The sequence below is a fragment of the Camarhynchus parvulus genome, chromosome 3 (genome assembly GCF_901933205.1).
Source record: "Camarhynchus parvulus chromosome 3, STF_HiC, whole genome shotgun sequence".
Taxonomy (NCBI): Eukaryota; Metazoa; Chordata; class Aves; order Passeriformes; family Thraupidae; genus Camarhynchus; species Camarhynchus parvulus.
Window position 1 is genome coordinate 54,091,422 of NC_044573.1, and position 13,937 is coordinate 54,105,358.

General features: G+C 38.3%; 1 protein-coding gene across 2 annotated transcripts in view; it reads right to left on the minus strand.

Moving 5' to 3' along the window:
* Positions 1-903: 903 nt before the first annotated feature.
* The window catches only part of OPRM1 (opioid receptor mu 1), a 43,738-nt gene continuing 30,704 nt past the window's right edge, over positions 904-13,937 (minus strand). For both annotated transcript variants that reach the window (XM_030945783.1, XM_030945782.1), the window contains exons 2-4: positions 9,373-9,725; positions 7,925-8,445; positions 904-2,881 (exon numbers count right to left, since the gene is read on the minus strand). In XM_030945783.1, the coding sequence (XP_030801643.1) occupies positions 2,843-2,881; positions 7,925-8,445; positions 9,373-9,715 (903 nt within the window). In that variant the 5' untranslated portion in view covers positions 9,716-9,725 and the 3' untranslated portion in view covers positions 904-2,842. The remainder of the gene's footprint in view (positions 2,882-7,924; positions 8,446-9,372; positions 9,726-13,937) is intronic.

Consider the following 13,937-nt stretch of genomic DNA (forward strand, 5'->3'; position numbering starts at 1 on the left):
CACAGGGGACAGGGAGGTGATTTGGGACAGCCTGTATGGCATCAACAAGGGCAAATCCTGCCTGACCAACCTTCTACAACTTGTGGCCTTCTACAATGGAGTGGCCACATCAGTGTGATTAGAGAAGGGCCTTGGGTGTCATCTATCTGGACACAGGAAAGACTTTTGGCCTATCTCCCACAATGTCCCTCTCTCTCAATTGGGCACACACGGCTCTGATGCATGGACTATTCAACAGATGAGAAACTGCTTGGACAGCCACACCCAAAGAGTGGTCTAAGGCTCAGTGTCCAGATGGACATCGGTGACAAATGGTCTCCCTCAGGGATCTGTTTGGGATCAGTGCTATTTAATGTTTTCACCACAAACATGGACAATGGGGTTGAGTGCAAATCCACAAGAAACAGAGACATTTTTATTAAAGGTTTACAATGCAGATACAGAAGTTTTGTAATAAGATGCTACTTACTGCAAAGCACTACCAATGAACATTCAAGCCTTATGGAAAAAAAGACATTTTTCTTACTTTTTGCTAGTGCTCTGCTAAAAAAATTTACTTCCTCATATCCTTAAGCCATCAAGGCTACAACATTATTACTGCTAAACATATTTACAGTCAGGTTTATCAATTTTTGGATTGCAGAAACAGAAAATGTCCTTAAAAATATTTTAAATATTTGGCTGTCTGCTGGCAAGTCACAGTATTTTGCCTGTGTGCTTAATGAAAAGTAAAGAAGAAATAATGGTTTCCATTAATTACGTAAATTTTGTGAAAGCTGAACTTTTGACTACCCACAAAACTACGATCTGAAGTTTACTTAAATACCTTTTTGGTCTATCAGTGAAGACTTTCCAAATATTCATTCAATATTTTAAAATTTTTTGATTGTTATATGTGAGCATGTCAGACTACTCTGAATCCATCAGGTAGTAATGATTTCATAGGATGTTACTCCATTTAAATCTAGTGTATTCTATGTTGATTTTGTTATTTAAATAATACTGCTGTGTGGTGCAAAACAAGGTGTTGACTTATTCTAAGTGCCTATCTTATGTTGTTTAAAAATTAAATGCAAAACCTCTTAGAATGGTGATGACTCTGGTTTAAACTTTAATGATGGCTATGAGATGATACAGCTAAATTAACACAAAATTAAACATAAATTCATATGACCACACAGCTGAATTTTCAACTGAAAGAGAAAAAAATTAAGGCACTTCTGTTATATCTAGCTTCATACTCTGCTGATATATAGGCTACATATTTAGCTGCAACACAGTGATGAAACTCAAATAATCCTTTAATTTACAACTTGCAAGGATTTGATCTTCAATCTTTATTAGGCAGTCTATGGCAGAAACAAACAATTTCACATTATAACCTTATTTTTACACAGACTTTAACAATGAAAATAAGAAATATATTTTGGCTGCAGAAAGAAAGAAGGAAACAAACAAACAAACAAACAAAAAAACCACCCCTGTTCCATATAGTTGTATTTCAGAATACACTTAAATTCATCAAAGTACAATTTTCCTCCAGTTAACTACTGATGATTTATTTACAGAGCAAGTAACAAACAATGTCTAGAAAATACCATTGAACCACAAATTATCTACATGGATATTTCTAATCTTCATAATAGAAAACAGCTAAGAAGGTATTTGCTGCAGCACATTGTTTCTTCCTGAAATCTTAATGTGTTTTAGCAGCTAATACAAAATGCAGAGGCAGACTGTATCATGTTGATTAGAAAAGCAAACATACTATGGGTTTGGTTAAGAAAAAGTAGATGTCTAGCAAATTGGTTTTTAAAATTTCTTTTTTAAAAAAGGTCTAATGTATTAACTGCTCCAAGTACTTCACATAAGGGCTGTTGTTTACTTACAAAGTGAAAACGCTGCTGACAGAGCAGCTGAAATTTGAGAAACGACTTGAAAGAGAAGACATCATCAGCCTGTGCAAGCTGTGACAGGCTTATAACTACATTTTTATTCCCAAAGAAATTTATGTTAATCTATGCTATTTTGGGAATCATTTGACAATCAATAACAATGTAGAATACTTTAATTTACTCATATCTTTTAGAAAAAGTGATAGCTCATTGTTTTGGTTTTAAAGTGTTTTTTTAATTTATGTGAAATAGAAGGAGAATACACTTGGAGACTTTTTTGGGGTTTTTTTTTGTTGTCGTTGTTTTGGTTTGCTTTTTTTGTTGTTTTTTTTAAGGGATCACTGAAAAAAAATTTTCCTTTGAAACTGCAAAACTTGCAACCCTTGTCAGAGATGACCTCTTGAACTAAAAATGTGTTGTTCTACATGACCTCATGAGACTTCAGCACGTAAATAACCTGCACAGAAAACACCTCTACAAATAAATTTTAAGAGTAAATAGAGTGTACCCAACAGTATTACAACTTCATATCCCATTGTTTTTCATCCTCAAAAGCTCACCTTATTTTTCAAACTATAGCTGTCCAGCTTTTGAATTTTTGTTTCCAACCTGTTTTAACGCCACTGTAACTTACCAAGAGCATGTCAGGTTGCTACAGGCACAGTAGCTTTGTTTTTAGACTAATGTATGTGCTCCTAGTAAACAGGAATGCTTTGAGCACTGCAGCCTGGAAAGGCCCCTGTATCTCCTGGCTCTGCTCGATGTTACATTTCATGCTTCTGTTAAGTGCAATGTAGATGTGCTGCAGAAGCAATTTTTGACAGACTGGAAAAGCAGGCACTTTCCTCTGTGGTATTTTGTTTTGAGGGAAAGCAAATCCTACATGTTCCCACTGGCACACTGTGGCAGTGGCAACTGCTCTGAGAGCCATGCAGCAGGAGACCCTGTCACGGCAGTGGAGTAGTTTCAGCTTCTTGAAGTTCCAACTGAAAGGAAAGAAATTGCACATACAATGAACAATTGCTTGATATCTTCCCACCCACAAGCTTGTGTGTGTGTTTTTTTTTAAGGAGGAATTTATTTCTCATTTGCAGCTACTGTTCTGATGTATAAAGCTGAGCACATAGCCCAGAGTAAGGCAAGGCTATGCTTTTGTCTGAAGCAACAGAGGAAATGATCACAAAGAAACATTAGTAAGTCTGAAATTTGAATTAGAATATACTTCATATCAAGCCATTTGTTCTCTTTCTAGGGTGGAACTTTCTATGAATTTCATGAGCACAGAAAAATTTCACTCCCTCTCTGTATTCTTTCTGTAGCAGTTACAGGGGAATTCGTGCTTTAGTTGAACAAATTCTGTGTTCATATCAGAACAGTGTCTAACTTTTGGATTTTCAGTTATAGTCTAGTTTAAATTCGGTGTGAGGTGGATGCATATCAGCAAACAAACCCAACAATCCCTCAGCCCTGCATGTCCACAGTCTCCAGACTGAACTACTTGCATGCAGGCATGGTAGCACTACAGGTGTTTTCATCAAGAAAACCTGCTTGCTGCATGGCACATCCTGAAAGGCTGCAACACCTTTTTGCTCAAAAAATTTTGTACCAGAACCTGTTGAGAGCTGGGTGGGAGACACTGCAATTCAGGGATTTATGGAATGGCATAGACACAAATGGAGCCTGGAGATTCACAAAAAGCCCATGCCAATGCATATCAGCTACAAAAGAAATCCCAGTTTTAAGGATCTATTACAAATGTTTCATAGATGTCACTATCTTGCCAGAAAGGGGCTTTCTAAGAAACCAGTACTTTAAAAATATTATTGAAATACAGTATAATTCACAAAGGAGATCTATTAATTTTCTAAAAATACACAGGAAGGACATTCTCTGTTAATACAGGCAGATGTGAATCTGCCAAGAAGCTGCCCAATTTTTTTCATGTTTCAGCAACAGGAATCACCAGCCTTCCCCACATTTGTTCACAGTGGGTCATATAGCAGAAGGAAAATTAGGTAGTAAGAAAACACTTTCTTCATTCATTTAATCAAAGTGAAACTAGCTTTCAATTTTTCCTTGTTTTAACTTAAAAACTCTTTCTTGAATCCAATACCCTTTTTATTTCTACATGAGGCTGCCAATCCAGGCAGTAAAGGCAAGGCTTTTAGGGCTAAGCCTTTTGTTATTGAACATATCTAAGGCCTCATTTTCAGCATATGAGGAGGATTTACAGTTTCCATTAGGGCATTTAGACATATTTCAGTAGTTGACAAAAAAGCATCAGAAGCTAAAATTGAAAAAAAGAGTTACACACTAAATTATCCCAAAGATGTGCCTATACATAATTTCCTTAGTTGCTTGGATACATTCAGGTGAAGCTGCTATAAAAGCAGCTGTAAAAATGGGTCACAAAGAAAATAATCCACTGAAACTAATTAAATTTCTCAGATTTCTATAATTATTAATAATCCAGTTCCCTAATTATTTAGGATTTTTAGTTACTAACACATAGATCCTAGCAAAAAACTCAGTTTTCAGGGGAAAATAACTATCCGTTGATTTTAAATTCAAAAAATTAAACCTCCTTTTATCTCAGAGATAAATTGATGCAGAGAGTCACTGAGCATCTGAAGCAAAAGCCATTTCAATATATTTGCCAAGATTTTGATATGAACAGTTAATGTCAAGAACATCAAAAACCCTCAGCCATTTGCAAAAGCTACTATTTGGTCCTTCATTCCCCTCCCCTGCCAATACTTGGTCATAGAGAAAAGTTCAAAGAAAGCAGTTTTGCTTTTCAAGCATTTTTTCCCCCCAGGATTCCATCACTCCTTCTCCATGCAAATGCACTTACAAGATTGCATAAACCATCCTGAAAACTATAAGCACTTAATCTAAACCTTTTTGGCAATGCCAAGGAGCCACAGAGTAGGCCCAAGGCCACTTTATTAACTCAGAATAATATGAATATTTATGATGTTTCCTGTTGGTGCTTTTGAACTGGTAGAAGACACTGTTCCTTCCAACAACTTAAATACTTAAATGTGTCAACTCTAAATGCTTTTAAATGCTTTAAGAGTGTTAGGCCTTATGCGATTAAGCCTTGTAGCTCTCATTTAGCAGCAGAAAAGAATTCTTACTTGGCAAAATGCAACTTGTAGAATATCTGTTTCTTAGAAAATTGCATGAAATGTGCCAAGTACTACACAGTCTTGCAATTAGAATTCATACCAAATGCTCTCCAAGGCCTTGTCTATATAAGAAAGTGCTTGTCAGTATACCTCAGTCAATAGGTACACAAACTAGACTTTCTTTTACAGAAAGCACTTACCTGTAAAAAGAATACCCTGTCCATAGAATTTACAGAATCTCACTGTCTGAGCAAATATTGGTTTGTCAGGGCGTTTATTTTCTTTTTTATTTTCTGAGAGCTAAAGCTGCATTCACTCTAGGGCCTTTTGTGTTTAATAATATAAAAATATTAGGTATTACATTTTTAGTTGCTATTCCAGAAAATCTGTTTAGTGTAGATTAGTTCAACAATCTTGTCTCTCATTCTGATAAAAGCAGATATCAAAAATGTCCCTTACAGCAATGTTTGCGGGAGAAAAAAAGATAAATTAACTTTACTATTAAGCTTTGAACACGGCTTGCTGTGAATGTATTCCACAGACATTGTGGAGAGCGAGAAAGATTGTACCAAAAGCTGCTGAGCTGAACTCCAGGGAGAAGGCCCGGTTCAGCATTCAGGGAGCACATCTGGCATCAGTAGCTGCCAAAGCAAGGACTGCAGGGATGGTGGGGAGGAAAGTGGAGTTGGCTACTCCAGAGTCTTTCAAATACCTGAACATGCAAAGTCCCATCCACCCACCTATGAGGGCCTGAGCTACCAAGTGCTGGCTTCTTCTCCCTGGCTCTGGGGAAAAGTGATGGTTAATTGCTATCAAGAGCTACCAAAGCAGTCAAACAATTTCTTCCAGTGCTGCATACACCTTTTTTTGGTTTTGGCTCTTTGCTTCAGTTTCCATCCTTAGTGCCTCACTTGGACTTCATTCCTTATGTCGCCCTCTCTCCTCAACATTCTTCCTCTCAACTTCCCTTCCCTTGAGTGTCCTTCCCTGCTCTTTATATATGCTTGATTTCTTCATAACTAATTTATTTCATCACTATCCCCTGAAGAGAAAAACAAACCCTAACCAGCAAAGAACCCAACTACAGGACTAGCTTCCTCCTTATTGCCACTCTCAAGATCACTTCACTTGCTTGCTCCATCCCTGCCCCAGCAGGCTGTCTTTCTTGGCAGTGTAGGCTGAAACATCTCTCTGGGAAACATCATCTTCTGTTCTGTGGTCAGGGAAACAGATTTTATTTCACTCAGCCTCTAGGTAGTATCTAGTACACATTAATCTTTTCTATGGGTAGAAGTTTAGAAGGCTACAGCTCTCCTAGAAGTAATATAAAGATATACAACTAAATGTAGAAAATGGGTGCATTCACACTGCACTCTATAAAGCTGTAATTGTACTAGACAGAAATACAATCTTGCTGTCAGACACATGCACAATATTGACTCCACTGAGGATTACAAATGCATTATTAACAGATGAATGTAGTAGCTTGCTACACCTAGTAAATACTACAATACATACATACATACATATATATGCGCACCTATGCCAAGTTTGGCAGTTCTGCCTCACCACCAGACTGAGCAGATGCTGATTTCACAGGCCACAGTTTGGCATGAATGAATCAGACACAGGTGAACAACACCAATTGTTGATGCTTAATAAAGCTTCTCGCTTTAGCCCTTCTCCCTTTAGACTTCCCTCCTCTTTTGTGGTGCAATTACTGTATAGTCTCCTTGGAGATGGGAATTCTCTTATTTGGGCTATCTGGCAGCAGCTGAGTGTCAGGCAGGTAGCTGCTTTCACAAGAAGCCACTGAGTTCTGCACCTGGAGGAGGCAGCCAGCTTGTGGCTGAAGTGGCAGCAGTGAGAAACTGTTGCACAAGCAACCTGAGTATATTGCTGAAAGGTGATACAGCAAGGAATGAACCAGGCTTATGCCTTTTGTTCTTATTTTTAAGGAATTACAGAGACAATTCAGACTTCTTTTAGTGCTTGCAATGCGCTTAAGTTACTTTCATGAATGTTAAGATTTGCTTTCCTGTTTTGCTGAGAGATGAAGCTTGGAAAATCTTAAGACTAAGGACACGACCATGGATATTGAACATGTACAAAACAGCTTCTTTGCAAAAATGATGTAAAAATATGCTGAATAAAAAAACCCACAAACAACTCTTGTCATCTGATGTGCCATGAAATCCCTACTTCTTAAATGCTTTTTCTACATGGAAAAGGTATTTTCTTGGTATACCTGAAATGGCAAAATGGCACATTAGTATTTAACATATGTGTATATATTTTCATATCTATATATACATATATATACATATCTAACTCCACCTTATTTACCATGTAATTATCTGACACAACTACAGCATGTAGACAAGCCTTGGTCTACCTTCTGCATGACTTTCAGGACAAGCAAGGCCAGGTAAGCCTTCTTTGTACATCAATCAAAGTGAACAAGCACAGTTTTTTCTCTTTTTATTCACTGTTGCAATGGGAGAAGATGAGAGATCTGTATACTGTCCCACTCCTGTCTCTGTCAGCAGATAAGGAGTATGAACAGGAAAATCTGTGGTTTTTAACCTGTTGCAAACAGCCTGCAAGTGAAACACTGTTTTTTTTTAATGTGCTTTGTACATGCATGCACGCTGGACCCAGTCACTCAAGGTACCCTTTCGAACCCTTGGCTTCTGAGCATCAAGCAAAGCAGAGAACAATTTAGCACCATGCAGGACTGGGGTCTCTGTGTATGCATACACCAGTTTCAAATATAACCCTGAAAGCGTTCAGACCTTCCAAAAGCTACAAATCAGTGTAAGTGGTAACTTCAGAACACATGTCATCTCCAAGCGGGTGGCCTGGATCCAGAGATGACATCTCCACTGCTAGTCATACCTGGTGGTTAGTCCTATCCACAGTGTTGGCAGTGGAAGCATGGTCACGAGTGTTTTGTCGGACTCGCGTGGAGTTTTGCTGCTCAATGGTTGAGGAAGTGGGGATGCAGAACTCTCTGAAACACCTTTTGAAATTCTCATCTAGAAATGCATAAAGGACCGGATTAAGGCAGCTATTTGTATACCCTAGAGCAATACAGAAGTGCCAAGAGACAGTCTGGAAAGTGGTTTCTGGGATGTTGACCAGGGCTTTAATGATAACATAAATGTGGATGGGAGTCCAGCAGACAATGAACACTGCCACCACCACAAGAACCATCCTTGTGATTCTCCTCAGGTTCCTGTCCTTCTCTTTGGAGCCGGACAACATGCGGACGCTCTTCAGGCGTAAAATCATCAGCCCGTAACACACCGTAATGATCAGCACTGGCATGATGAAGGCAAAGATGAACACACAGATTTTCAGGAGGTTCTCCCAGTACCAAGCAGGGTGGGAGAATGTAAGGGTGCAGTCAATTGAGCCTGAGGAAAAGGAAAACAGCAGAGAAGAACATTCAGGTCAGCTTTTCATCTGCTTGTCTTTAATCCTTTCTTTAATTAAATATCATAGGCAAATATATGAAGACCTAAGTAAATGTGCAATGAAGCAATCTGTGACCTGTCATTTGCACAAACATTGGTAGGATAGAGTGCATGAAGCATGAGTTAGGAAAACAAAACCAAATTAACATGTTCTCTTTTGCACATTATGGCTGGGAATTTAATGGATAATAAACAAGGAAAAGAGTTGAATTGTCATATATGCTTAAACTTTGATTTTCACTTTCAGTATAAAACATGGTGAAAAGAAAGATTCTTAAGCCACCATATATATGGTGAGAGTTTGGGCATTTCAGGGCAGTGGGGAAGAGAATGCCATGACACTTGGTAACTATGCACCGTGGAGGGTCTGGATTTATGCTGACATGCTGTCACTGCCCCTTTATGGAAGGTCTTGGAGCACCAGTGGTCCAGAACCTGCTCTCTGCTCTGTATCATGTCCTGCCAGACAGGGTGTAACATATCTATGACTGCCAGCTTCCCAGTGGGAGTATCCTGGGTGAAGCCCAGGCTCCTGTGCTGAGGGGCAGTGCAGAACTGCCCCACTGCAGAAGGCAGGCAGGCATAGATGCTTTTCCAAACACTACAGTAACTGAGTGGGGCAGCAAGACTTGCATGGACCCACTGAAGAATCTGGAGCTGCTTGTTGTAAAACACAGATCACATGCACTGCTTGTCCAGTCATCTACAGCCAGATGCCAAATTGTTGAAGTGGCTCATCTGCACTGATACTTGCTTTACACAGGTTAGAGGTCAGAAGTTAATTCAATGCCTCTATACTACAGTGAAACAATGCAGAAAGGAGTTTAAATGTAGAGAACTCAATTTAGGAATGAAAGCCAGACTTACCATGCCTGTATTTAGTAGTTGCCATGAACATAACTGGCAGGCCAATGGCGGAGGAAAGAATCCAGTTGCAGACATTGACAATTTTGGCATTTCGGGGGGTGCGGAAATCAAGGGCCTTAACTGGGTGGCAAACAGCCACGTAGCGATCCACACTCATGGTGCAGAGAGTGAAGATACTGGTGAACATATTGTAGTAGTCTATGGATATAACAATCTTACAGAGGATGGTACCGAATGGCCAGGTTCCCATCAAGTAATTCACGCTCTGGAATGGCAGAGTACTTGTTGCTAGGGCATCTGCCAATGCAAGATTGAAAATATAGATGTTGGTGGCAGTCTTCATTTTTGTGTACCTAGGAAAAAAAAATTGGCAGAGCATGTGAATAACCACAACTGACATTGTTAAATAAAACTGAATTCAGTGCATAATCTGTAAAAAGCTTCTGTAAAATAATGTGCTAGATACTGTCAAAGATCACATTTCCTGCTTTTAAAGAAATGACCATGCTATGATTCACCTCCATGTTGGCGGTTCAGTGAGACATCAGCTGAAGGGTGTAAGGAAGAAAAGATTAATTTAACTTGTGCACAAGAAAAAGATACACATAGAAGAAACAATATTTTAGGTGCTAGCAAATTGAGAAGATGAAAAAATTGTATGTTTGCAGATCAGATACTGTTCTACATGGATAGATTTTCTGTACCTGCTGATGTCATGCCAAGTATCATAACTATGTTCTATAGAAATAGAAAATTCATTCTAGGTCGTGAAGTAGTAATGATGTAATTTCAAATAAGCAGCACTTGAGACCCATTTTTTATGTGGATGCTGTACTTTTGCAGTGGTACAAAAAAAGTTTCAATTAAAGTAATGTTCCTGGCCATGCTGCCCTCATCGCTGCTGAGGTTGCTGGGCCCTGTGGCTACTTGGATTTTGGGGGTCAGATGGCTTGCTCTTTTGATGAAACTTCCTTCCATTTCTGCAAAACTAATAAGAAGAGCGCTTAATCAAATATTTTACAATTTATAGAGTGCTTTTCAAGAGGAATAGATCATTTCAAAAGACCTGTCGGGGAACCTGCTAGGGAAAGCAAAATGTAAAATACATAATTTTGTGGGTTTTATCTCTCTGAGTTAGATTTCTTCAGAATATGAGTCAGTTGCAAAAAATCCCAATGAAAGGATTGTGAAGTGAATGTGCATTTGGAACTTTTTTTTGGTAGAGTGTGCAGAAATGCAGACTTCATGTTGAATGGACCTAAAAAGCTTTTATGATGAACATTTGAAGTCATTGGTACTGGATCTGTTCTCTCATTTTTAGCACTGTGCGTGAGAAGACACTAACAATCCTAATTTCAATTTAGGGTGGTTTTTAAAAACAGATTTTTAAGCAGATCCAAGCGCTATCTTGACTGATACCTTGAGAAAGTATGATCTGAATATGATACATTCAAGTTGTAAATAAAGTCCGTATTCTGAAAGTCCTGTAAAAACTTTTCTTACTCCATTTATATAATAAGTTTGTAACTAACACAGGAGGAGGTACAACTGTCTCCAGGAAATTGGGGAAAATGTACAGGATTGCAGTGTGGGAGAGGTACACAATAAAAACTGCTCTAAAAACTGTTTGGAAGGAGAAGAAAATATTTCTCAGGCAACTTGCTGGAGAAATATTAGAAGGAGAAGAAAATATTTCTCAGGCAACTTGCTGCTTTCATTCTCATCTTCCAGATGAGAATGAAAGCAGCAACATTTATATTCTGCTTTTAATATTAGCCAGTACTAAGCCCTGTGGTTTATCAAAATGAATATCTCTCCAAAGGTCTGAGATATCCAGGAGTATCTGAAGGTTTGTCCAGAGCGGACCTGAAGGTTTGATTGTGTTGTGAGCAGACATATCCAGCTTGCTCCCACCTGATCTGCTGAGGCTGGGACAGTGACAGAGGGGCAGTGGCCCTCAAAGGTGACAAGGATTCTGTGCCCTCACCGGGGCTGCTGATCCCTGCTCAGATCTTAGATGATTGCCTGCCTTCTTCACAGCTGGACAAGAAAGCCCACTTGGGAATGCTGCTCAGGGCTGCTGCCATCACATGTGATTCTGGGACAGGTCTGTCTGGAGGACGCATGGTCAGGTAATAATGACAATGCTTTGTCAGCAGTAATTAAAGCCATTATGATTTAAAAGGAATGCTTGATGCAGCAAAAAAGCCCAAACCATCAACCAATATGTAAATGACTTTCAGGTTAGCATGACAGAGGATGGACAGAAAAACACTCTGAATAAATAGAATGGAATAAGTAGAATAAAATTTCTTCACTGGGCATGGGCCTTATCCCACTCAAATGCTACATATTTTTCAGTTTTGCAATCTAATTTTCAATGCCAGTTTAAGTTTAAAAGTTGTTGGACTTGCTTTGTTCAATGTAGACCATTACTGAAGGGTTTTGCTTGATCTACTCTGTAATCCTTGTACTTCTAATCATGCTGTTCTGACAATGAATAAAAGCAGAGCTCTTATGGTGATAGAAAGTATTTACCTCCACCTGCTGCCTAATCAACAAAAGCCTATTGAAATTTACAGTATTCTTTTCAGTGAATTCTATGGGCATTTCTCTGTACAAAATATTTAAAGATTTTATAAGGGGCTTATTTCTGCAAGGTACATTTTGCAAGACATGTATTTTCCTAAATTAGTAGATTATCAGTGTTCCCAGGATTATTTTTTGGCATGAACAAATAAATATCAAAGCACTTGATTAAACATAATTTTAACAGCATGAAAAATAACAATCAAAATGAAGCTTTTAAAAGTCTTGAACTTAGCTGCTATTATACTTTTTGCTAAGGTATCAGTCTACCTATTTGAACAAGCAGAACAAACATTTCCATTATCCAGATACAGATGGCTATGTGATTCTATTTCTACAGTTGAGATGGACTTAGTAATACCAAAATTTATAATGCAATACCAAAATTTATAAATGCAATCTTTTAAGATACTGCTTTCACACTTTCATTCAAACTTACTAGAGAATCTAAAACTTAACAGGCACATACACAAAAAAATCTTAATTGCAAACTCATAAAAATCTGAATACTGGTATTTAGATTACATTGGAATTTCAGCATCGAAAACATCAAGTGCATTAAATTCTGCACAACAAAGCAAGGTTGCAAGTGAACACAGAAGTTAGCTTTGGGTGGCCTTACTTTTATTTTACAGCTCTGCAAGGAAAAAACTAATAGAATGAGATGACCTGGGGGCTTTTTGTGAATATTTAGCACAATACTGCTCTTGCTATATATCCAAATTAATTACGCTCATTATAATACTGGCACCTACTAGTATACCCCTTCTAATTCCTCAGTACAGGTTTTGTATCATAAAATATCTGTTCATGGAACTGTTGTTTTGCTGCTAATAGTAGATGATAAATCAGGTTTACAACAGTAAGAATACACTTTATGTCTGTCTATTTTTTTAGGGAAAGCTCAGCCTCGTCTTTATCTTCAATCCTACAAAGCTTTAAGGTAGACTTCAAGTTTGAAGACCTGAGCTGTACAAGTCCACTCAACTGAGATTTGCTTGGAATAAGAAAAAGCAATGGAGAAGAGTGAGAATTCAGCTCAGATAGTCACCATGTTCCTAGCATTCAAGGATTAGTAGAAAGTCTTGAAATGGACCCCTCAGCTGTCTGCCCACAGGCCACTTGTAGTTTGTAAACCAAATAAAAATTTCACCAGGTTAATCTTTCACCATATTAACCTCAGAGAGTCTCTGGCTCCCGAGGGTAACAGCACCTTGGATAGGAGGGCCTTCCCTTCCACTTCTCATGCAACAGGAGAGATGTGAGCATGTTTTTGACCCTAATTTAAGCCTCACAGAGTTTTTATAGTGCTATTGTGGTCTATACAACTGATGTAGTCATGTCCCTACTGCTTCCTAGTCAAGTGGTTTACATCCATGTGGATTGTTGAGACATCCTCTCCTCTGCCCTTCTAGATCAGATCAGCTTTACAGCATCCTTGGACCACTGGGCTGGTGCAAAAGCTAGAGAGGTCCACATTTAGCTCAGTGTAATACAGATTATTATTATTATTACCAACAACAACAAAAATAATAATGACAAATCATTATTATATTGTTATAATAATTATTATTAATGATAATGATGCAGCTCAGAATAACACATAACATTACAAATTAATTTGAAGAATTTTCTCTCTGAATAACATCAATGAGGAGGAAAGCAGAAAGTCTTTTTCACTTAGGAAATTGGCTGGTCAATGACAGACTGGTAATAATTACTTCCAGCAACACAAAGGCATGCAAGGTTTTGCCTACAGAATGCTAATTTGGAGACAAAGACTACTTCAAGATCTGTGTTGAAGTTCAGCACAAAATACATGAAAAATGACACAAAATTACTGGAGATTCACTGCAGAAAGCAGTCACTCTCAAAAATGGTTTGGCTGCTGAAAGAAACAACAGCCAGCAGTTAGGTCTTGCATACAGACAACCTGACATAACTCTTCTTGATGCTGGAGATTAAGTTAGCATTTC